Source organism: Zonotrichia leucophrys, chromosome 3 (genome assembly GCF_028769735.1).
Source record: "Zonotrichia leucophrys gambelii isolate GWCS_2022_RI chromosome 3, RI_Zleu_2.0, whole genome shotgun sequence".
In the NCBI taxonomy this organism is placed as follows: domain Eukaryota; kingdom Metazoa; phylum Chordata; class Aves; order Passeriformes; family Passerellidae; genus Zonotrichia; species Zonotrichia leucophrys.
Window position 1 is genome coordinate 110,367,571 of NC_088172.1, and position 25,156 is coordinate 110,392,726.

A 25,156-nucleotide genomic window follows, 5' to 3' on the forward strand; every position below is an offset into this window, starting at 1 on the left:
AATGATTGGTACTTCAGGGGGACTTTGTTTATTTGCAGCAGCTTTGGCAAGGACAGTGCTCTGCCAAAGATTTCACTGCTTCCCACACTGTCCCCATCTTCCCAGGATGCTGAATTTGCCTTTTGGGGACTCTGAGAAAGGTTGGCTCTGAAGATTTGCAGAGTTTCTGCATCTCAAACCATGAGGAAAATGAGATTCAGCTCAGGATGGGCTGGGAATAGGTGCTGCTTCTCCCACTCAGGGTGCAGAACCCATCCCAGTAAGAGGCAATCACCTCCCAGTTTAAGTCACTAATGGGATTGAGCTCAGCACAGTGGCCAAAATTTGTCCCTGATGGTCAAATTTTGCTGGTGATGTGCCAAGTGAATGAAAACACACATCATGGGGATAGAAAACCAGGAAAAAACAGTGGGGCTGCAAGGGCAGGGTTAATTCCATGGCACATCTCTTGAGGGGCCACAGGGTGGTTTACATCAAGAAATTCAGCTTCATGGCACATTTGGAGATGCCTGGTTTTGTCTTTTCCCTTTCTCTTTAGAGAGGAGGAAGCTGTGGCTGAGATGGATCAAATGTGGTCATTCAGGCAGCCCAAAGCACAGGGTGCTCAGGCAGCAGTTGGATGATTCAGAGGATGAGGTGTTTGAAGTAATAGTACCCATATTTTACACTAAATATCAGAAAAGGCACAGGGCAGAGACACATCTGAGTATTTGGGACTCACATGGGGCTTACACGGAGTGAAACCCACATGTGCTAATGCAGAATATCCCACACCTCATTCTTCTTGACAGCAGAGGCAGGGCATTGAAGATCTGGTGATTTCTCCTCGGATTTCAGGACCCCACCACCTCTGCTCAACCCCTGTGTGACCAAGACCCACTCACACTCCAGATAATTGCAGAAGTTGGGGACAGTTGTCCTGAACAAGTGTAGGGAAAGGTCTGATCCTGTGCAAGTGTGGCACCTAGAGATGCCACCAAGACCTGGATCATGTGTGGACAGAGCTTCAGATACAGAATTCCAGTGTTTGCTTTGGGGTGCTCCCTGCCCTCCCTGGTGCAATGAACATCCCAAATATCCTAACAAACAAGGGAGAGTGGGAATGGGATAAACAGAAGAGCAGAACATGGTTCTAAGTCCAAGCCTGATTACTGCAAAAGCACCACAAAAGTAGGAGGGAAACTGATATACAACAGAAAAAGTGACTTATAAAGTGAAATGCTTAGAAACAAATATCTGAAATGTTTCCTGAGCTGAATGTTCCCTAAAAATTCTGGAAGCTGCAAATCCTTATGGATAGCAGCCCTCCTGCTTAGCATCAGCTCAGCAGAGATGTGTGGAGGTGAGGCCAGGCACGGGGCTGAGGGGGAAATTCAAAGTAGGATGTCACAGTCTGACACAGCCCCACTGCCTGGGGGCTGAGGGAGACAGCTGCCGGAGGATGAGATTCCAGCTGCTGCATCCAGACCCTGGCACTGTTTAATTTTCTGGCAATGGTGGAAGGAGCATCTTCATGGTGGAAGGAACAGATGCTACCTTGGAGACTTCCCTTGTGAATAGGAGAAAAAAAAGAGACAAGGAAGGAAGAAGGAGATGCTACAGTAGGCAAGGGCCATTTGTAGGATGGAGAAACCAGACTGTTCCCTCTCTTATTGTTTGGCCTGGGCCTTTGGAAGTATTTGGGAAACAAGTCAAGGAAAAGAAGGTTCCATATGGTTTCAGATGGATGCTCCAACTCTCTACTGATCAAGTCACAGTTGGACACCACAATCTTAGAGGTTTTCCAACCTAAACAATTCCTTGATTCTATTGGGAGGACACAAAGCACCTTTTCCCACATGTTAAGGAAAGACTCCTGCATCCACTTGAAAGGAAAAGAATTAAATGACAGCAAGACTGAAACTCTTTCCTGACCTACTCCATGGATCTGGTTCAGAGCAGAACCATGGGACCATCATGAACCTCTCTGTGCTGTAAACACACATGATGGCCCAGAGGAAACAAGGAGAAAAAAGTAGGAAAGAAATAATAAGGAATTCCCATGGGAAAACCTAAACTAACTTCCAGAGTCTATGAATTAATACCATGGAACAAATAAATTGAAATTACATGATTTTCTGTTATGGTTAATAACCATATCCACTGTCCAAGAGGAGTTGGAGCATTCTCTGGCTTTTCCATCCTCACTGAATAATTTCTTCAAAAATCAGATGTTTATATGGAAGTAAAGTGGATGAAATCCATCTATCCTGCTCCAGTCACTCTCCTTCCAAAAGTTCTGTTTTGTATGAATTCTCCTTGCTGCAGACAATCAGGAAAAACATGTTTTCCCTAGGAAAATCACTTTTTTCCAAACTGTGCAACTTTCTGTTGCAAACAGGAGAAATATTCCTTCTAGAGTGTGTAGAAATATCTTAAAAAAAAAGAAATAAAAAAGAGAGAGAGAGAGACATTTCCTTGGGAAGAACAGGAAAAGAAAACCCCTAAACTGTTTTGGAAAATCTGCTTATTTGTGTTCCCGTGTCTCTGCCATGAACTGTGGTAGAAGAGCCACTCTTACCACAACCAGAACAGCACAAATGAGTACATCATGAGCAAATCTTTGCCCTCCAAACCCCCAGCTCACTCCTAGAGCCCCTAGAAAACTCCTAGAAGGTTTTCCAAGACTGGACAACAACGGGGAATTACCTTTGCTCCATGGATCTCACCTTTGGTGGTTTCACTCTCCCTGACGAGGAAAGAGCCAACTTTGTTCCCAGAAGACAACAGCAGCCGTTCAGCATCTTTTCTGCTCAGAGTTCTAAAATACCACCTGGGAGACAGAAAAGGCAAAGGCATGGCTTGAAAAGGAAAAACTCTTAAAAATAGAATTCTTTCCAGTTAGTTATTTTTTTAAAAATTAATCATTACACTGTGAAACTGAGGGTTGTTTTTATTAGCAAGTAGTTTTTTATCTGCTGGAAAGTGGCAGTAATAGACTGTTTTGGGTAGATTAACACCAGATTTGGATCATTTTGGGCTTGTTTCACAGCCTGGAAATTCAGACAGTGTGGGGAGTAGATGGGATGTGCAGTATTCCATACAAAGAACTTTTATGTCTCAGCCACATTTCTGTGCCCTGCTGAATATTTGCTAAACTCAATGATGGTTGGGTCCCTCCAAGAAGAGATTGCAGGCAGGACTGATCATTTAGAGCTCAATGCCTTAGAGGAGGAGAACTCATGGAAAAAAATTCTCCTTCTGTTTGTATTACAGGCAAAATAAACTCTTTGGAGTCCAGTCTTTCATTCAATTTTCTTTGCAGGAGGCTGCATCTGGGCTCATGTAAAAAACAACACTGTGGTTCTGGGTGCTGGCACTCAGTTTTGTTGTTTAGTTGTTGGTCTGGCCCCTGGCAGATCCAAGACCTGTATCAGTGCACCCCATCCAGAGATTCCCAGTTTACATATGGGTAATTTTTTGGAAGGTGAGAGATTTAAAGGCATTTTTGTGGGTGGACTGGCCCAGTGAGACCAGAGGATGGTCGCTGGCACTGCCACCATAACCTTTCTGTTTTCCTCCCCACCAAATCCTTGTTTTCCACAGTGGGTGCAATCAATGGGACAAGAAACTTTGCCCACTTTCCCCATAACAACCTCATCCTCCCTTTCCACACCAATATGATGATTAAAAGCTTGTTCTGAGCTTTTGGGCAGCATTGTTTGGGATGAGGAAAGACCTCCTGCCATCCAGCCCAGCAGTGACATCTTCCTGCCATCAATAAAACTCTTCCTGGAGCTCATTGAGATCCAGGGCACAGCATCAGTGCTGACCTCTCAAAAGCTTTCCCACTTACTTTTCCTCTTCCAAACTGTCCACTTGTGCCACGAAGTTGCTGGGGATGTATCCTTTCCTCCCAGTGCTGAGGGACTTTGCCAGCCACCAGTCCCCCTCTCTGCAAAGGGAGCAGAGGAGAAGGTGTGAGTGCTCACAGGAGGTTTTGTGACAAGCTGAGGCTGTGGGGATGTGGATGGTGGGGTTTGAGCACTGCAGATGGGCCAGGACTCCACAATCCACTCTGCAGTTCCCTCTGGGTTCCCAAGCACCAAAACCAGCTTGGTGGCTGTTGGTGTTTCAGGGACTTGTGGAGGTGACAATCTCTTTCCATGAATGTGGAGCAACCACAGACCCAAACCTTTGCCACACACCTCGAGTGATCACAGGGTTTATTTTGTCTCCTTAACAGGGCATTGGGGTTCTTTCTGCTCCTTCCTCTGTGTTCCAGACACCCCACCTTGCTGTCCCACTGCTGACTGAGCCACTAGTGATGACCCCAAGCCATCTCCATGCAGCGGATTCTCCATCTCCTTGTCCCACAGGTCCCAGCCCATGGCATCTGGGTGAGAAATGTCACCTCTGGAGGCCACCTCAAACATCCAGCAGTCAAGGATGGAGCAGCCCTGCAAGGCCTGGGGGCCCCAAGCTCACCTCTGCCCTGTTATGGACTGGGCCTCTTCTGTGGTAAGTTTGAGAAGTTGAAATGAAACCCCACAAGTGTCTGGCTCAGTTCTGTCCTTTCCTCTGACTACACCCAACCCACATCCTTTGCAGAAGCAGAATCAGCACAAACACAGGACAGGACCTGTTTTTTCTTCTTGTTGTTCTTTTTCTTGTTGTTGTTATTTATGCTATTTCTGCACCCCCAGGCAGTGACAGCAAAGAGGGTCCCAGTACCACCCAGGCAGGGACAGTCCCCAGCCCCAGAGTATCTGTGACCCATGGAAATGTCACCCTGCAGAGAGAAGAGGGTACCCACAGCCACACTCTGGAGCACAGCCAAGGCACAGGATCAGCTCTGGTCAGCTGCAAAGTGGTGGCTGACCCCAAGGTCTCCCCTTTCCCAGCCTCCCCGTGCTCATCTTTGAACTTCCTCCTGGGTCACTTACTTGGAGAGGACCTGGAGTTTCTCCCCTTTGACCAGCTCCAGGTCACGGTCACTTGAGGCAGGGAAATCGTACAGTGCAACCACAAACAAGTGATCTGAAAGAAGAATTAACTCCTTTGCATCCAGACTGTTCTTTGAGTGGCTTGATGCACACCTGGGTGTATGGTGGGGCATTTCAGCCCCTAAACATGGGGCTCTGTCATCCTCCCACCCCCAAATCCAACCTTTCCACCAACCCAGCTTTCCTGGTCACCACAAGCTCTGCTCAGGGATTAACACTGATTCAACAAAGCATTTCCTGTGTATGTATTTTTAAAACACTGCAGAACCACCCCCCAGTCCACAAAACCCAGAATGTCAACAAAAAAAAGGGGTTTGTGTGGAATTGGAAGGGTCATAAATAACCAGTCAGAGTTCAGCCTGAGTTTTACACAGTGCTAAATGAAAACTGCAACATTTCCCATGGTGGCTGTGGAATTTGACTCAAAATGATGTGGGGTTTTTTTGATTTAAAAAAGTACAAAGTCATTGCAGTTTCTGTTATTTGAGGCTGTTTCTAGAGTTTAGCTCTCCTTGTGCTCGTGGTCTGTGGCCTTTGCTTTGGTATCTTGTCATCCCTCCCTTTTGAACACTTTTTCTTGCAGTGAATGAATCACAGAATGGTTCGGGCTGAAAAGGACCTTAAAGCTCATCCAGTTCCATTCCCTGCCATGGGCAGGGACACCGTCTACTGTCCCAGATTACTCCAAGCCCTGTCCAGCCTGGCCTTGGACACTTCCAGGGATCCAGGGGCAGCCACAACTTCTCTGGGCACCCTGTGCCAGGGCCTCACCTCCCTCACAGGGAACAATTCCTTCCTCACATCTAACCCAAACCTGAGCTGTGCCAGTTTAAAACAGTTTTTAGAAGCTACCCCTTGTCCTGTCACTTTCTGCCCATATAAAAAATCCCTCTCTCTCATTTTTATGAGTCCACATGATGCTCTGGCCCAGCCCAGGCTGATCCCTGTGGGCTGGAGCTGAATCTCTTGGTTTGCAAACCCCGGAGGTGCCGGGGCTGCTCTCGGGGAAGCGCTGCAACCTCTCCCCTGTGCTCTGCACGCTCGCAGCTGCTGAAGCAGAAAAGAACAGCTATTCTGGGGCAAATCAAAGTTTATAAAAAGAGTCAGCGCATGCGCAGGATCACAGAAATCAAACCATAACACCGTGGTGGAAAAGGAAAAGAAAGGAGAAGGAGGGAAAGAAGAATAAGGGAAGGAGGAGAGAAGGAGAAGGAGAAGGAGGAGAAAAACAGAACAAAAAAAATTAAAGAAAAAAAAAGAAAAAGAAAAATTTAAAGAAGAAAAAATTGAAGAAAAAAATTAAATAAAAATTTAAAGAAAAAGAAAAAAAGAACATTTTAAAGAAAAAAATTAAAGAAAAAAATTTAGAGAAAAATTTAAGAAAAATCTAAGAAAAAAAGAAAAAGAAAAGGAAAAAGAAAAAGATTAATGAAAAACAAAAATTTAAACAAAACCAAAAATTTAAAGAAAAAGAAAAATTTAAAGAAAAAGAAAAAGAAAAATAAAAAAGAAAAAAAGAAAAAGAAAAATTTAAAGAAAAAGAAAAATTGACAACGAAAAAAGAAAAAATTTAAAGAAGGATAAAAAGAAAATTTAAAGAAAAATTAAGAAAAATAAAAAGAAAAAAAGGAAAAAAGAAAAATTTAAAGAAAAATTTAAAGAAAAAGAAAAATTTAAAGAAAAAGAAAAAGAAAAAAACATTTAACTGTGCTGCAGGAAGGCTTCAGCTTGTGCTCAGCCTAATTAATGCACTGAGACGGATGGACAGCCTATTATTAGCATTTTTCAAAACAGCCTGTCAAGCCACTGTCTTTGGGTGACCTTTTCAAATAATGCCACCAGCAAGAGAGCCAGACTGGCCCTTTGTCACTGCAAGATAACCGTGTCTCTGGGGTGACTTGGGGTTTGTGTCTGTGCGAGGCTGGCTGCTGCTCCGATGGCAATTTGTTAGGGAGGAGAAAGGGTCAGCGAGGGAGGAAAGGCAGCTTTGGAAAGCAGAGCCCTTCAGGCTTTTGAGAAGGAAACCGGAGATCCATGAGAGGTTCCAGCAGAGGCTCTCTCCCAGGATGGGAAAAGGATGATCAGTCACGAGGGAGAATGCTTTGAAGTCTGAAAATAGCTGGCACGGTTGGGGGCTTCCCCTTGAGGCAGCTCGAATTAGCAATGCACCCAAACTCTGTCTGCCTCCTTGAGAAAGTTGTTATCACACATCTGCTCAGACATGAAAGGGTTTGGGGCATGAGGTGTCCACAGCCAGCCTGCCATCCACACACACACACACTCTCCTGGTCCTCTTGAAAGGGGAATAATGCTGTGATCACACTCGTGCTCAGAAAAATAGGAGCAAATGTGTAAATATATTCAAGCCCAGGGTGGCTGTGCACTCCAGAAAATGAAAATGGAGTTTTGATCTCGAAGCAACTGACATAAGTGAAAATAAACGAAATTAAAAAGAGAGAATGCAGCAAGGACAAAAAGGGTTTTGTATGCTGAAAAAATACTTTATCACTTCTTATCCCACAACAGGCACACTGAAATGAGCCAGAAGAAAAGCTCTCTCTGCCCGAGCTAGCAGGAGCTGCCATCTCGTAATGAAAGAGGGGGCTCTTCCTGTCCCTGAGTCCATCACCCCATGAGAAACACATGAATTACACTGCCTTGGACCAGTTTGATCCACTCAGGCCATGAGAGGCTCGCTGGGGCTGTGAGGAGCTCTCAGATAAAGCTGCCAGCCCCAGGACTTTGATTGGGAGCCAAACACGTCCTGGCTCAGAGCTGCTGTCAGCAAAGTCTGATACCAGCAGGGTTTGCAGAGGCTCAGTGCCAGTTTGGTGGCTCAAGAGGAATGATTCAACCAGTCCACCCACTGCTGGCTTGTCCTCAATGGAAGGTCTTTGCAACCACCTCATGGCCACAAAGCAGGGCTCAGACTGTGCCAGGGTGTCCCAGAGGATCATCCATTGGTTTAGAGCCATTTTGGGATGGTCATGGTGTGAGTGACAATTTGCAGGACACATTGGCCAGCTGGGTGCACTGAGCTATGGATTACTGCTGCTGGAAATGAGCTCATTTTTCTGTTTCAGCCTGGCATGGGCTGGTTGGAATCACTGAATCCTAAACTTGGAAAAGATCTCTAAAGTCATCAAGTTCAACCATTTAATGCAGCACTGCCAAGGCAACCCCTAAACCATGTCCCCAAGTGCCACATTCTTGTGGCTTTTAAATCCCTCCAGGGATGGTGATTCCATTGCCTGGGCAGCCTGATCTGAAGATTGGTAACACTTTTTGTGATTTTTTTTTTCCTAATATCCAATTTAACCCTCCCTTGGTACAACTCAAAGCCACCTCCTCTTGTCCTTTCATTTTTTACCAGAGAGAAGAGCCCAACCCCTACCTGGCTACAATTTGTTTTCAGGGAGCTGTGCAGAGCCAGAAGGTCCCTATGAGTCTCCTTTTCTCCAGGCTGAGCCCCCAGTTCCCTCATCCTTTTCTCCTCAGATGGATCAAGGCGAACATTTTGATTAGAAGTTTTTTAATTTCCCACTGAAAACTCAGCCCTTTTTTCAGTAGAAACAACTCTTCCTTCTCCCACCTCAGCTCAAACTCATGTTTCTGACAGCATTCCTTTCAAACTCAAATCCACATTCAAGTAACAACAACAAAAACAACCAAAAATTTGGGCATTAACTTTGAGATGCCACAGAAGACCTCGAGCTCCAGACCATGCTAAACTTCCACACCCTGAAACTCAGTCCTGTTCATATTTTGGTCAGCAAGAAGCAAGTGAAGAGGTGGAAGAAGTGGTGATTCCTCGCCAGAAGAAATGACCTTGCAGAGACTCCTCATGATGTTGCCCGTTATTAAAATGCCTGAGGACAAACACCCAAACCCACCAGCCCTTTCCATCAGTGGGATTTAAATCCAGCTGTGAGCAGCTGGCAGGGCAAGGACAGGGGTTATTCTACCTATTTTTTGTGTCTTATCCATCCAATGCAAGCAAGCAGCAGCCCTGCCATGGAACTCTTGGATTTGGGGCCCACCATGAGCTAGGACCTTGCAGTGCTGGGGGCTTTGGGGGCTCAGAATTAAAATTTTAACTCTACAGAGACTTAAAATCAGCCTTTAAAACTTTGTGGTTGCTCAGGGAATGGTGTTAAAATGAATGGGAGACTCACACCATGGGAGAATCACCTGAAATGAAAAAAGGATTGGTGCTGCCACATGCACCACATTGAATCCAGAGTTCTGAACCCCTTGCCTGCCTTTGTGTTATTTCCATGAGGATAAATAATGTCAGGAGGAATTAGTTGTTTTTTTTGTTTTTTTTTTTTTTAAATAAACAAATTAATGATTTCATAGACAGAGGTGTGAAAGCTGGAAAGTGTGAGACAATTTCAACAACTGCAAATCAGAAAAAAAAACAAAAACAAAGAAAAATCATTCAAAACTCAAGGAGAGCAAAACCAAAAAACCCACAAAAATTTTAAAAAAAGGAAAAGAAAGGACTGATTTTACATTATGTGCTGCACTTCCATAGCCAATAATTTTCCCTGATTGAATTTAAAGTTCTCCCACAGGATTTAATTCACGTCTCTGAATTTTTTTTTATATGATGTGATTGCCTGGATTTTGAACTTTCTCTTTTGATTCACTTGAATTGCTGTCACTTAGGAGAAGATCTCTGGTATCTTAAATATCTTGCTTGGTTCTTATCAGCCTGTTTTGCCACACAGGGCACAGTCAGATGTAGCATCATTTCAGGAAACTCAAACACTGGCAGAGAAAAATAGGAAGTTTTCCAGACTGTCAGTGTGAATATTCTTCCAGAACTGGAACTGAATCTAATGAACAAAATTAGTTTTGAGAGCTGAAAATGGCTAATATTGTGCTTAATCCATTTTCTAGCATCTTTCAACTTCTGCCTTTGGGCACGAAGGAGAAGTAAAATCCGCCTCCTTGATCACAATTTCTGCTCTGACTCTGACCAGAGTGGAAAAAACCTTGTGATAAAAATCCTGTGATAAAAACCCTGTGAAAAAAAACTCTGTTAAAAATTCTGTGACAAACTATTGGTCCCTGCTCAGCTGGGGAGGTGGGAGAGCACGGCCACTTGGAAACGTGCCATGAAAACAATTCTGCAAAAGAAAACAGTTTCTGGAAAAATGGCATTTCCATGAAAACGCACCCCAGATCACGTGGTTGAAGATATTCACCTCCCACAGATTTGATATCCATAAAAAAAGCCAAATTTGAAGGATATTTTGATGTTGCAGGAGTTCCTGTGCTTGGCCCATGGTGGGGACCCTCCATCACCATCCATAAGACCTAAGAAGACCTAACACTGGCATTCCATCCATCCCATTTATTCACCATCCCCCTTTTCTCTTCCCTCACACCATCTCCCCTAATCCTACCCTTTCATCCACGTGTAGAACTTTCATGTTTTGCTAACTGCCCTCTTCTAAGTTTTCTCGATTTCCCCCCCCTTCCAAGCTTCCTCTATTTCTCCCCCTCTTCTAATTATCTCTCCCTCTGTACTTAATCTGCAGAATTTCTTTGACAAAAATACCCATGAGCTGCTACTGGAGGCCGGGTAGAGGGAGCTGAGGGCTCCCTACTAAAAGGCAATAATCTCCAAACACCATCTGTGACCCACAGATAATTGCAGAGGTGGATGAAGCCAGCAGCCCATCTCCAGGCAGGGGCTCTGTGTATCCTTATTTTATCCTTTTCCCTTTCTTCTCCTTCTCTTTGTAGCCTCTCTGGGCTCTCTGATGCCTGCTATTTCCTCTGAAATGTTTAGCTGGCTGGATGAAGCATCCATGACTTGTCACACTGCAGACAGGGCAGAGGAATCTTGCACAGCTCCAGGCTCAGATCTGCCTTTGCTCCATGGAATCACAGGTTTGGAACAGACCTTAAAGATCACCTGGCTTCCAAAGGAGAGGGAGTGCTTTTCCCTTTGGATTTCTTTGATGAGCAAGGAGAAAATTGGCAGCTGCAAGGACTTAGTGATGTAAACTGAGTTTTCTGAGCCACTCTGATATAAAAAGAATCAGCCTGGCACGGCTGCAAATACAGAAACCACACGCCTGTGATGTGATGGCTCATCCTCAAACCCTGACATTTGGGGACCACCACCCTGCAAAACCCCACGGGGAGGCAAAGAAAACAGAGCCTTACCTTGTGCAGAGGCTTGGTTTAGATGAGGGCTGTTGATAACTTGTCTCCCCTGTGATAGAAATAGAAAGGAAAAAGGAGATATTTATCACTTTGCTGTGTCTCAGGAAGAACTGATTTCAGCTTCACAGACAAGTGGGAGTCTGGTCCAGAGACCACTGCAGCCCCTGTGCCTGGCTCCACAGCTGTGATGGCTTTAGCACATTTTGCCATGAGGTGTTCACAGCTGTCCTCACAGAAAAGCTGCAATAAGTCTTGGCTTCCCTCTGAGTTAAAGCAGAAATCTGCTGCCCCCTCACTTGGAGCCTGCTCCATCCAACCCCTGTCCACTGATGCCAGATTTAGGATCAGTGAGGGGTGAGAGATGAATGGTGCAATTGAGAAATGGCAATTGCAGAGTTGTTTGAAGCAGAAAACCAGAGATACTGTCTGCCATAATTGTCCCAAGCATCATGGGTGTATGATATCCTTTGCTCAAGATTACATTAAAAAAACAGAGGCAGTGACTGCAACAGCTAATTAATCAGAGAACTGTAGAAATCATGGAATATTCGATGGTCCTTGTGGATATCCACTCAGGATATTCTATGATCCAATAATTCTATGATTCCTGAGATGGAAGGGGCCCACAAGGATCATTGATCCAGCACCCCAACCATCCACCCTATGCCTTGGAACATTGTCCAAATGCTCCTGGAGTTCTGGCAGCCTTGGGAGATTCCCTGGGGAGCCTGCTCAGTGCCCAGCACCCTCTGGGGAGGAACCTCTTCCCAGTATCCAATTGGGAAAATTTCCCAATTTGGGAATTAGTCCCAAATCCCAATTGGGACTAAATCTCCTCTGACACAGCTCCAGCTGTTCCCTTAGGTCCTGTCACTGGTCACAGACAGCAGAGATTGCAGCTACCCCTCCACTATCCCTCAGGAACAAATTGCAGACTGTGAAATTAAATAGCAACAAGTTGCTGCAGCTCATCTGGACACAATTTTAAAATGCTTACTTTGCTCCTGGTTTGGTTTGGCCCTGCTGCTGGAACTGGCAAATTGTAGATCATAGATCACTCCAAGTGAGCTGGGATGGAACCACCTTGTTTTGGGGGATAACTGCTTGAAATTGGCCTTCACCCACCTCACAGTGCCTATTGTGGGGTGTTTGACCACACTGGGTATTTTTATACACGTGCAAAAGTGGTGAAATACAAAGAATTAAAAACACCTCGTGTTTTCTGCCTGCACCATTCTTTCACCCCAGCTCAGCAGCAGTGTGGGGTGGGAGAGCTGCTCATCTGCTGCCATTTTTCTTTTAAGTGGAAGAAATTTGGATTTCCCCTGACATGTGAGAGCTGAGTGCCTGTGGCAAAAAATAACGAATGGCAGAAGGTGGCCAGTGATACTGTATTTATACTGATAGTGGCTCCTCTCCAGTGAGCTGGAGAGAATGAAATTTAGGAAAATAGCATCTTCTTGGTCAATCTGACATCTGCTGTCATGAAAACTGGACTGAATAGCCTTGGGAGAACTCAGAAATGAAAGTAAAGGAGTGAAAAACATCTCCAGCTGTCATAAAAAGCAATGATTTGCAATTCCTCCCCTCTCCCAGGGCTCGAGATGGTCTTCACATGAGAGCTGCACCTCAAGTTTCTCTAGTGCTGGCTGCAGGGCTGGCAGGGGCAAGGACAGACAAAACAGCTTCATGTGCTTTGGACAGCAACAGAGGCGAAGTCACTTACAAAGTTTAAACAAGTTTGTCATTTGAGGTCTCCTAAATCCTTCCCCAGTTCCTTCCTGCTCTGTGTCTGTGCCAGCAGAGGCTGAGGGAATGCAAAGGGAGCAGCAGATGCCCAGCATTTCTGATTTTCAACTCAACCCAACACAGACTGGCTACAGACCCTCCTCTCTGAGCCCGCTGAGGACTCACAGTGGTGAAGTTTCCATTGTGGTTTGCAACTCTGAATCTTAGCCTGAATCTGACCCATCTTGCAAGTCAGCAACATCAGCTTGGGTTTCAAAGTGCTGATGAGAAGATATTTCAATACACAGTATTTTAGGGGTTTGAAATATACAGGGGTTCCTCAGAGCCCTTCCAAAAGGGATCAGCTGGGAGGACCAGGTTTCCCAGAGAATCTGTGGGTGCCCCTGGATCCCTGGAAATATCCAAAGCCAGGTTGGACAGGGCTTGGAGCAACCTGGGATAAAGGAAGTTGTCTCTGCTCATGGCAGGGGGTGGAACTGGATGGGCTTTCAGGTTCTTTCCAACCCAAATAATTCTGTGATTCTGTGATTCTAAATATTGCCTGCACCACCTCAGATACCAACTGAGCTGTGGTGGGATCCCAAAAGGACACAAAACTGCAGGCTTACCTTGGCTGGGGCAGGAGGAGGTTTGCCCTTGGTTTTTGGGTTGCCTCCAGAAGTGTGCTTGTCATTGGACATCAGCTGATTTTTGCTGCCAAACAACCCCATCCTGGAAGGAAGAGCACAAATTGGTTTTAGTGAGACTGCTTTTGGAGAAAGGTACAGGCATTGACGGACAAAGTCTTTCCATTCATTTAGAACATGCTGGAGAAGATCAGAATGCAGGAAGATGGGACAGCGAAGAGAGGAGCTGAAAACCATCCTGTCTACAGTCCTCTGCTGCCTTGGACCTTGTGAACCCCATGGTTTCTGTTCCCACATGACTCTGGTGTTTCACACTTTGCAAATGAGGTTCAGACACTACAAGTCACCAGAAACACAAGAAAAAGAGGCTCAAGTGACTGCTTTGGACATGTCCCCTTTCCAACTCAGAGATTTCCATATGATATTGAACTGGGTGATGCCGGAGGGATGAAGATGGATTTATCAACAGCCCTGTGCTAAGCTGTTCAGCTGCACCAGGAGGGTCACACAGTCCCTGGCCTGAGAGGGAGTCACCTCAGGCAGCTCAGGGCTTTCTGCAGCTCCTGTCCCTCCCACGCAGCAGGGCCAGTGCGGATGTGGCCGCGCCATGCACGGAACCAGCCCCGCTGCTCCTCACGTTTCAGCAGCTCAGGCTCACACTTTGGTTTGTCCAGGAAGCCACAGGACCTCTCTGGCCCTTTGGAATACTGTAAGAAGTTCAAGGAATGTGGTGCAGCCTGCATCCATCCTGCCTGTAAAGACAAGCTGAGGGTTTGCCTCATCTATCTGCAGCGCTCTGGTACTTTTTGATGTGCTCTTGGTCCTCCCAAGGTGTGGCTCTCCCAGAAATCATGGATTAGGTTTTCCTACACCCTGTGGATGTCTCAGACCTCCTGGACAACCCAAGGATCACCAGACACAAATGAATCAAACCCTTTCCATGGACATCATCTGGTCTGCATTAAGGTTTCCAAACATGGGCTTGAGGACTCTTTGACTTTCATCCTAGAAATGTAATTTCAGCCCCAGTCTGAAATTCAAGGATAATAATGGGTCTGGGTAGCCAAAATGGCCAAACTCTTCTTGGAGCCTCAAAAATGAAGGAGCAGATGAAGTCAGCATTGCTGAAGTGCAATAACCAGCGCCAAAGTCTGCCCCACTCCTGCCTTGAACCAAAGGCTTTGAAGGTGTGGGCTACATGCCCAAAACCCCTCAAAAATTAAACCCTGAATACTGTAAGCTGTGCAGAGACACAGTGACTCCTATTTCTGCCAAAATATCTTAAGATCTGCAGTGATCATGGAGGATCAGGGACCTCAGGTCCAGGGACACCCCCAAATGTCAGTCTGGCACTGTCTCTTGTTAGTCAGATTCCAACCAGTGTGTTCAGAAAAGCTCCCAGCCAGCCAGACTCACAGGGAAAAATATTCCAGTAAAAGCAACTTTTTCTTTTGCTTTCTAGCACAGATCTAATATTTCAAAATCTGCAATTCGAAAATGAGGTTTCTAATAGAGCCACCACAATATTTTAATTTTAAATGTCTTCTCCCTTCTGCTTTATTTTTATTATTACTGATAAGGTATGCAAAATAGAAGGAATTGGTGAAATATTTCAGGATAGCCTGATACACACTTTTCCCCCATCCAAAACTTTTTCATCTCTGAGATTCCCTTGACCTGGGTTTACAGATGGCCCATCCATCTGTTCCCAGGCCTCAGCTCTGCTCCAGGCACTGACAGCACAGTTGGAGGGGGAGTTTCACCTATTAAAAATCAACCAGAGCAGTTCCTGCAGCAATTTCATTTTCATTTGGCAGCCTCCAGGTTGTACCCAGAGCTTGCTCTGCTTAGCAGGTCTGGTGGTGCAATGGCACATGATGTATTAGGGGAACTTTTCCTGCTTTTCCACTCACAACTTTGTGCCAGGATTTCAGATTCTGGATCATGGGGGTTTTTTGCCATGAGAGTGGCTTGAATTTCCTTTTTTTTCTTTTTTTTTTTTTTCTTCCAGCAGCAGGAAAGAGCAAAGTATCATTTAAAGTCAAGGCTGGACGATGGGTAAATTTCAGCTATCACTCATTACCAGCTGTGAAAGACAGAAAACCCACCTACATGTTTGGCATTGATTTGTTGTCTTTGTTACAGTCTCGCTGGAAAATCCTGGGGTCTCTGATATACTCTGCTGCCAAATGAGAAATAATTCATGCAACTGTCATAATTTTGGCAGATTTAGGGAATGTGAGATGCAGCACGAGTCAGCAATTTGCTTTGAGTGCCAGTTGTGTCACAAGGATGATCTTATGGGAGGGTTGACAGATCATCTACAGGATCATGGATGCTGCTTTTGGGGTTTTCAGTTGCTCTCAATGTGAGATGGCAACGAAAGATATTTTGGCCATCAAATATATCCTCCCACACACATCCTCCCTCTCCGCTTCCGCTCTGTGTCAGGCAATGTGATTTGTCCAGTCATAGGAACACCAGGTGCTCACATAATTAATGGAACACATTAAAAATAAATAAATAAATGAATAAATAAATAAATAAATAAATAAATAATAATAATAATAATAATAATAATAATAATAACAACAACAATAATAATAATAATAATGATAATATGTTTGTGGTGGTTTGGGGGCCTGCAAAAGGATATAAAATGCTGTTGTAGATTGCACCCTCTGAACAAACTGATCTTCCAAGAGGGAAGGCAGCTTCTGGAGGGGTCTTCACCCTGTCAGGGGCACCTGCAGCACATCCAGCCCAAAGATGGGGAACTTTTGGGTGGGTGAGTAAAAGCTCTCAGTTCTGGTCAAATACAGAGATAAATCCTAAAGTCGCTCCATAGGTGCTTTGCAAATGTGAATTCTGCAGGGTCAAAACTGAAAATCTGTACATTTCCAGCTGAACTTGCTTAAATTGTAATGTTTTAGTCATAGACTGTTGGCCAAATCTGAGACTAAGTGAAGTGAGCCACACTTAGATTTCCTTGAGCAGTTTAGAAAGTGAGGAGGTCTCATGGCTCAAAGGAAAAACTATGACCTAGTGACACTATAACCACTGCAATAGGTGATGGAGCTATTATTCAGATATTTATTGGCAATATTTATTGTATTATCTATAAATCTAATCATAATTATCCACACCATCACCATGTCCTACTTCTCCCACTGGGCCAAGAATTTTCTTTTTACTACTCTGGTAGTTGAAAGAAGAATAAAAGTAGAACCTTCTTTTTACTAAAAGAAGATTACTGGATTTTTACTAAATCTCTAAAAGTAGAATCCTCTTTTTACTACTGTGGTGGCACTGGTGGGGCAGAATGGGAAAGGCCTGGAGGAACATCAACCTCAGCAAGTCCAACCAGGGGCTTGGGGCCATCCCAGCTCCTCTGGCAGGGTTTGAGAGGAGTCGGGACCACCTGTGCACCCCCATGGGGACATTGCAGCCCTTTCTGCACCCTGCTGAGACTGGAAACACCTCTCTGCAGCCTTGCACAGGCTCAGCTCTGTCCCCACGCATGTGTCGGAGACACAGCCAAAGTGCAAAAGCAGCTCAGAGAGGGGAACAACACGGCCCACCTCGAGTCAAGCCTCCCACAAAGGTCACTCGCTCCCACCCACACACAGAAGGGCTCTGGGGATTCGCAGTCCCTACAAAATCCACCAGTCCCACTCTCCCAGTTGCTGCTGATACCTTTGGCAGCCAACGCCACCGCCCTTTGGGCCAGCAGTGTTTTACAAAACCCGAAATAGTCCCAAAATGTGTTTTACAAAACCCAAAATAGCAGGCAAATATTGCTGGGTACAGCAAGCCACTGGTTCGCATTTCACAGCTGGTGGAACCTTGGATTGGTGAAAAGTAATTTTATTTTCAAAAATAAAGGCGGCTGAGATGAGTGAGCATTATGACAACGCGTTTCGCTTCTGATTAATGCTTTTAGAAATTGTCTTCACAAGGAAAAACAAATGAGAAAAGCCACTTGGAGTAGTTCTCCCACCCTGTTTTTACTTTTTTTTCCAGTGGAAAGGAGTGCTGGGGAGAGCACAATAACTTAGAAAATCATAGAAATTTCCTTTTGTGAATTTATAGTATTTCTCATCTAAAAATGTTGGGTTTATTTAATAACTAAGCGGGGGGAATTTTTTTTCTTCAGGCCTCCAAAACAAGTTCTTATTAAAGTCCAAAAATCAAAGCAGAACAAGTGGAACAAAAAAGTTTTAAGGCAACACAAAGCTTTTTCCTTATCGCTCTTCATCAGGGAATGAAGTGATAAGACAAGGAGTAACAGGTTTAAACTGAAAGAGGGGAAATTTAGGTCTGATATATGGAAGAAATTCTTCCCCAAGAGGGTGGGGAGGCCCTGGCACAGGGTGCCCAGAGAAGCTGCGGCTGACCCTGGATCCCTGAAAGTGTCCAAGGCCAGGCTGCATGGGGCTTGGAGCACCCTGGGATAGTGGAAGGTGTCCCTGCCCATGGCAGGGAGTGGAATGGGATGGTCTTTAAGGTCCCTTCCCACCCAAACCATTCCAGGATTTTATTATTCTATATGCATAAAAATCATTTAGCAGAAAACAGCTTCAGAAACAGAACTATGGAATTCTTGGGGTGGGCCTGTGCAGGTCCAGGAGCTGGGCTCGATGATCCTTATGGGCCCCTTACAACTCAAGATATTCTACAGTTTTATGGGTCCAACTTAGCGGCTGCTAGGTCATGAGTAAAGAATATTAGATGCTCCTTTAAGAGCCAAGCTGAAAAAGCCAAGAGACACCAGAACAATGAGCTCTGTGGTGCAGCCAGCCCTGAATTTGTGGGACAGACGAGCAGGTCACAGGAACACTGGGTGAATGAGAAGAACCTCTAAAACTGGGGTTCAAGCTGGGTGCCCACGTTGGGGAACGATAGAATCCAATTTTAGCAGCTTTCACAGGGGTAGCTGAGGTGGCATTTTGGCCACAGAATGAGGTGGGTGCAGGTTCGGGTGTTTCTGCAGGAATGAGTTAAAGGGAGCTCTTTGAAGATCATGGAATCACAGAATATCCTAAGTTGGAAGGAACCCACAAGGATCATCGATCCAGTTCCTGGCCCTACCCAAGACATCCCAACAATCCCACCCTGTGCATCCCTGAGAGCATTGTCCAAATGTTCCTGGAGCTCTGGCAGCCTTAGGGCTATGAACATTCCCTGGGGAGCTGTTCCAGTGCCTGACCACCCTCTGGGGGAAGAACTTTCCTTAATATCCAACCTAAACCTCCCTGAACTCACCTTCACACCATTGCCTCAGGTTCTGTCACTTAAAATCTTTGCCCATTTCATTTTTACAGTGAGCAGCCCTGCACCACCTACTGCCATTTGCTGCTTTCCTCTGCCAGGGCAGAAGAGATCCAAAGTAATTTCTGATGAGAATCCAACACCTTCTGCAAGAGGGATGTGGAGGACACTGACAGGCAGCCTTGGGATTGCATGGGTGGGTGTAGGAAAGGAAACAAGACCAAACTGAGCAGAAAAGCAGAAGTCTTGGCTCACCATTTGCCTCAACCCCATGAAACTGCCATGGAAAAAGAGGTTAATACCTAAGTAAGCCAACAGAGTTTCACTGTGAGGGCAGCTCCAAAAAAAACCCCCTAAGCCTACTGAAATCACAAAATGAGCCCCCTTTCCATCCAGATTCTGTGGTGGGTGCAACAACATGTTTCAACAGTTCAGCAAAATCAGATATTTTAACTCATTTTAAAACTTATGAAAATCTATTTTTTAAAGAACACATTTTTAAAAGGAAATGGGTTCAAAAACCCTAAAAAAATTACTTTGAAAATGCAGATCTAGCCTATTATGAAGGGTTTTAAATGCTGGATTTCTGTTTGTAAGTCCTCTCCTCTCCTGAAAGAATTGCTGAAATCAATTCACTTCAGATGCAATAATTTAAGTATTCCAGATTTGCATTTTTGCATCAGCGAGGAGTGAAAAAGTTCAGTAAAAAAATTTTCCTCCAGTTCTCAGCACATCACAGATGCATTCAATTCTCTTTCCCCTCAATAAAATAGCTCTTCAGAACATTTCCTGACCTGGCACCCTCGGATTGCTTTGCAAGACACAAAATTGAAGAATTACTGAAGATCTTGATGGATCAGCTCCTTAAATAAGAAGGAAGATTTGCTACTGAAGCAGTTTTTACCGTGACCATTTTCTACTTCTGCTGTGTTTCAGTCAAGTCCTTTTTAGCTCATATTTTGAAATAATTTGCAGGTTCGTTGCTAAGAGGAGGTAAGAAGGCAGCTCTGAACCAATGTGCTGTGCTATAACGAGCACTGAAACCATAAGCAAGGTCTTTCTCAGAGGCAGAAGGTGGAGGCTACAGCCATCCTCTGTGATGTGATGGCCAAAATCTGGCTGCCCCATCCCTGGAGGTGTTCAAGGCCAGGGTGGATGGGTCTTGGAGCAGCCTGGGGTAGTGGAAGGTGTCCCTTCCCATGGCTGTAACGTCCTTCCCAATCCAAACAAAACCATCCTGTGATTCCACAATTCCAGCATGGCAGGAAGCCCCCATGAAGAGCTGGAGAGCCCAGAGCATCATGGTTCTTGCTGGGGAGTGAAGCAGATGTGGGGTTTCCACGTTGCATTCTCACTGGAGAACTGGGAATGTCCTATTGACAGTGTTCAGACCCCATTCCAGTCCTGATCTTTTATGGATACCAGGTTTTATTTGTGCAATGAGGACTCTGTCAAACACTCTGGTCCATCTCAAAGGTCCTTGAAGGGAAGGTAAGGAACCCCCAGGAGCAGCCGGGCTCTCCTGCTGAGGTGAGGTGCTGATGTTGGTGCTGATCCATCATAAAATCTCACACACCCAAAGAACCCCAAGGCAGCTGCAGCTGCCTCCTTCTTATGGCCCCTTCCTCCTCCTTCCCCACTCCAGTGCATCCCATTTCCCTGGCCTGAATTCTGTCCAGGCCCCAGACTTGAGCACAGCCAGTGTGGCCAAATTGCCTTGGAAATATCTGTTCCCTGGCAGCCCAGGGCAGATGAACAAATCCAGGAGCTCTGTGGCCCTGTGATTTATCCCTAAGTGAGGGGTACACATTTCAGGAAAGAGACTGGAGCCCACTGGCTTATTTTAGGTCTACAATCCAAGCCAGCTTTCCATTTTTATTACAATTTATATCTGCACAAAATCTACCATTTTTCTTAGGCCATGATTTGCAGGTGAACCTGGACCAGGCAAGCGAAACAAGCAGAAAATCCATCTGTTCCAGGCCTTTCTGAAGAGCTGGGACAGTCTCTGGGAGAAGACTGTGTGAGGCTGGGGGGCTGTGGGAGAGCACAGATTTCCAGAACTTTGAGGTTAAGCAGATGCAGAAAGTCTTTTGACAGGGAATTAAAAAAAATAAAGAGAAGAAGATAATAAAAGCTTCTTGCTCATTCCAGAAGAAGAAAAAAACAGCCTCCTGTTGCCAGAGTGGTCATTCCCTAATCAAAACATCTGTCTGGAGGAAAAATGGCTGCTTACATTGAGCTTTGCATCCTGCTGGAACTGACGGATGCTCGGCTGTGCTGCAGGAGGCTGCGGGCCAGGAAACGGAGCCAGGGATCAGGGTCTTGGAGAGGGGAAAAGCAGGAGAGCAGACTGCTTATCCCACCTCCCTTCATGCTTCCCTCATGAGCTCAGCCCAGGCAGCAAGGTGGGATGGCTGCTGGGGATGTCTCTGTAGGACTCTGGGGCAGTGGGAGTGGGCAAAAAGGAGGATGGGTCATGGAGGATGAGGCACATCCCTCTGGGTACCTGCAGCCACTCTGGGCTTCTTCAGGTGGGGCAGGTTTGATGACAAAACTGCACTGTCCAACAGCGCTTCCTGCAGAGCCCAGAATTTCAACCCAAATTTCAACTCAAACCTCTCTCTGCCCAGTGTTGGTGTGAGCCAGATTGTGGAGGGTCCTGGGTGAGCAGGGACGCAGAAGGGAGAAATCCCCTCTGCAGACCACCCCTGTCTGACATCCAAATCCTATGGAAGTGGGCACCAGCCATGGTGCCTTGGCCAGAATCCCTGATGCTCCATTCCACAGCACAGGGATCTGTAAGGATGTGGGGAGGTCCTGGCCCTCCCAGCCCTGAGAACATGAGGAGATGGATGGGCTCCACACCTTTGTGTGTGGGCACCCAAACTCCTGCCCTGGAAAAGGCCCTTCCTGGAGGCCCTACATCCCAGAGGATGACTTTTCCTAGGAAGAGGAAAACATTTTATAGGACCAGGAAAAGAAATGAACCTGGTGGCAGGCTGGTGCTCAGGAATTAAGCCCCTGGGATCAGGTCTCAGAGGGAATCATGCTCCCTCCCACCAGACTCAGCAGAGGCAAAGGGCTATAGGGAAGGATGTTCATCTCCATCATGAGATGAACATCTCCAATTCCCCACCTGAACACCTCCAGCTGAGGAATAGCAATGGGATGCCAGAGCACTTCCCTACTCATCACAGCCATGTCCATCTCCTGTCGGCCTTCCCCACACATAAATCCTCTCTTCCCTCCAGGCCCCGGGAGAATGGGGGGGAGGGAGTGCCAGGATGTGCACACCTGGCACTTCTTTGTCCTCCCCTCTTTTGCAGCAGACAGAGGGAACAACATCCCTGCAAACATCCCTCAGTGCCGGATCCAGCAGGAGCTGGGAAGTGCCTCCATCATCTCTTTAACCCATAGATTGTGGGGAGAGAAAATAGGACAAGGAGGGATGAGAGGGTGGATGAAGACAGAGAAAAACCCTCAGGGGAACATGGATGGGGGTGGGATGCTCCAGACTTGCCTGCTTCCCACGCTGCTGCTCCTGGGGACGCGCTCCGAGGACACGCGAGCCGCTGGCCGGACCCATGACAGATGCTCCATGGGGCTGAAGGCCCTTCCCAAATTTTTCTTTCAGAGGCCTCTGGCTTCCACCACATCCACACCATCCATGAGACCAACAGCTTTACACCCCCCGGATCGCAGGAGCAGCCTGGTTTTTGCAAATGCTTTTAATGGGATTTCTTTTTTTAATCAGGTCTTTGTGTCAGAACTGACTCTTTTCTCCCCCCCTAAGGATTCTTTGCTCTATTTTGCTTATAAAAATGATCACCTGGGAGGGGGTGGGAGTTGCACTTCCCAGACAATCTGGCCAATGAAAATAACAATGAGGAAGGCAAGAAACACAAAGAGAATCCAGACACAAACCCTAGCAAATGCCACAGGCTATTAACAGCTGTCGTTAAAAGCAGTGAAAATGACTGTGAATGGATTGTACTTCCACTATGCAAACCACCAAATTTCAGGAAACAACCCAACAAACTGGCTTTGCAGGATCTTTCCTTTCTGTCACTAAAAAAAGACCTTTTACTGGTGAAGCACATCTTGTTCCAGCCAGCTCCATCCCTCTATGAACCTACTCGACCATAGCAGCGTGGTCTAACGAATTAAGACCACGGTCAGGGACTTGTGGGTGGCTCTGAGGAAGTGACTTTCTCACTTTGCCTCAGCACGTTCAATTGAGAGGCTGAAACTCTGTCCTGGGAGATAAATGTTGTATAAGAAGCACAATTTGTTTCTACAGAGGCTTCCCATGGTGGATGTGTAATGTTGGCTCCTCTGTGGTGTTCTCAGTGTATTTTTTTAAGCTGTTGCAAACACAAGGCCCTCAAAAACCACCATGTACACCTCTGTGGGTAATTGCATGGCGTCATCTTTGTGTTGTAAGAGGCAGCAGGGGGGAAAATGACACTTGGTCTCAGCCAGCTCGAGGCTGGGATGACCTCACATCGTTTACGCTTCAGCTGCCCCCACTGAGCAGGACAAACACGAGCCAACATCTGCCGGGAGTGATGCACAAGCTAAAGGTCACCCCACGCTGGTGATGGTGTTTACAGGAGGAAAAGCTCCACGGGGCAGATCTGAGCTGAGGTCATGGCAGAAGACCTTTACCAGCCACAGGACACAAGGACAACAAGAGGGTGTTTGAGGACGCGATGATGTGTGAGGTGGGGGAGCTGCTCCAGGGTGCATGTGGCTGGTGACCCCTTTGGAAACATGGGGTGGGAATCAGCCTTGGCTCTGCAGCTGTGCTCCTGACAAAGGAAGACAACCCCATGGAGGGCTGCAAGGCTGTCTGGGCCATGTACAGGGGCCTGCAGGTCCGTGGGGGGTCACACTGAGTCCATCACCCTGGAGGGTCAGCAGAGAATCTCAGAATCTCTAAATCCCAGAATCCCAGAATCCTGGAATCCCAGAATCCCATAATCACAGAATCTCAGAATCCCAGAACCCCAGAACCCCAGAATACCACAAAAGTTTGGGATTGGAAGGGGCCTCTGGAGATCACCCAGTCCAACCCTCTTGCTAAGGCAGGATCACCTGTAACAGGTGACATAGAAACACAACCAGGTGGGTTCCTACTTTTTTTGAATGTCTCCAAAGAAGAAACTCCATGCCCTCCCTGGGCAGCTGTTTCAGTGCTCTGACACCCTCCACAGAAAGAATTATTTCATCATGGTTGAGGTGGAACTTCTTGTGGTTTATTTTATGTCCATTTCTGCTCATCCTGTGGCTGGGCACCACTGAAAAGAGCCTGGCACCCTCCTCTGGCACCCTCCAAGCCTGTCTGACACTGAAGACAACCAGGACAGACACCCAGCACAGCAGGCCTCAGCCAGGTGTGCATGCTCTTAGAGACAAAGAAATGAGGAAGCCCTTGCAGATTTGCCAGACTTCCCCCTTGCCAATTCCCATTTTCCCTTCCCAATTCTCCTCCAGCTATAAGGGCAGGGGATGGAGGTGGAGCTCCTCAGGTTTGGAGCTGGGAAAGAAAAAAGCAATATCAGGTTAGGGGGAGTGCTCTGAGCTTTAGGACAGGGCCTCAGCATTTGGTGGGCAACATCTCTTTGCTAAATGAGCTTCACTTCCTATCCCTGTGAAAAGGGAAGTTGCTCTTTCAGAAAGCTGCTGTCGTCCACCGCTGAGGTGGGAAGGAGGAGCTACCACGAGGTGCAGCAGAGGCAGAGCAGTGCTGCAGTGTCTGCCAAGTCATCCTGGGAGCAGGGGGACAGCGTGGCAGCTCCAGACAGAAACCTGCCTCTGCTCTGACACACATTCCCGCTGCTGACAGCAGGAAAACCCAGCAGCTGCAGCCGCCTGCTGCACAGGCTCTCCCAGGGATGGCCGCAGCTCTAAAGCAAGAATTCAAAATAAAAAGGACTGGATGTGGTGTGGTTTGCCCTACTGCATCCCAGGGAGGTTTTTCTGGTATCTAAGACGTCTGTGTGTCACCTGGAGCACACAGGTGCTTCCTGTGAAGATCCCTTCATCCTTGGGCCTCCTCTGTTTCCTCCAGTCTGGGATCTCATAGCCATGAGATGGAGCTTCTGGAATCCAGAAGCCCAGAAAATTTGCATCCTCAGCCCAGGGATGTCCTCTGAAAGCAGCTGGAGGGGGAACCCTGAGAAAGGGTTTGTGAAAAAGGGCGCTAAAAAGGGGAAAAGTCTCTCCTTTGCAGCTCCCAGCCACTCCAGATGGGCTCCATCTGTCCCTGTTCCCCCGACCTGAAGGCACAGGCTGGGATCTCACCCAGCCAAGCAGGGTCCTTCTGGTGGTGGCTTC

The 25,156-nt window shown here is 46.5% G+C and overlaps 1 protein-coding gene across 1 annotated transcript in view; it reads right to left on the reverse strand.

Annotated features, from left to right (window-relative positions):
- Positions 1–25,156, reverse strand: part of BLK (BLK proto-oncogene, Src family tyrosine kinase) — a 45,765-nt gene that overhangs the window by 14,240 nt on the left and 6,369 nt on the right. The window contains exons 2-6 of the mRNA XM_064707143.1: positions 13,526–13,628; positions 11,169–11,217; positions 4,926–5,019; positions 3,836–3,934; positions 2,709–2,812 (exon numbers count right to left, since the gene is read on the reverse strand). Coding sequence (XP_064563213.1) covers positions 2,709–2,812; positions 3,836–3,934; positions 4,926–5,019; positions 11,169–11,217; positions 13,526–13,627 — 448 coding nt within the window. The 5' untranslated portion in view covers position 13,628. The remainder of the gene's footprint in view (positions 1–2,708; positions 2,813–3,835; positions 3,935–4,925; positions 5,020–11,168; positions 11,218–13,525; positions 13,629–25,156) is intronic.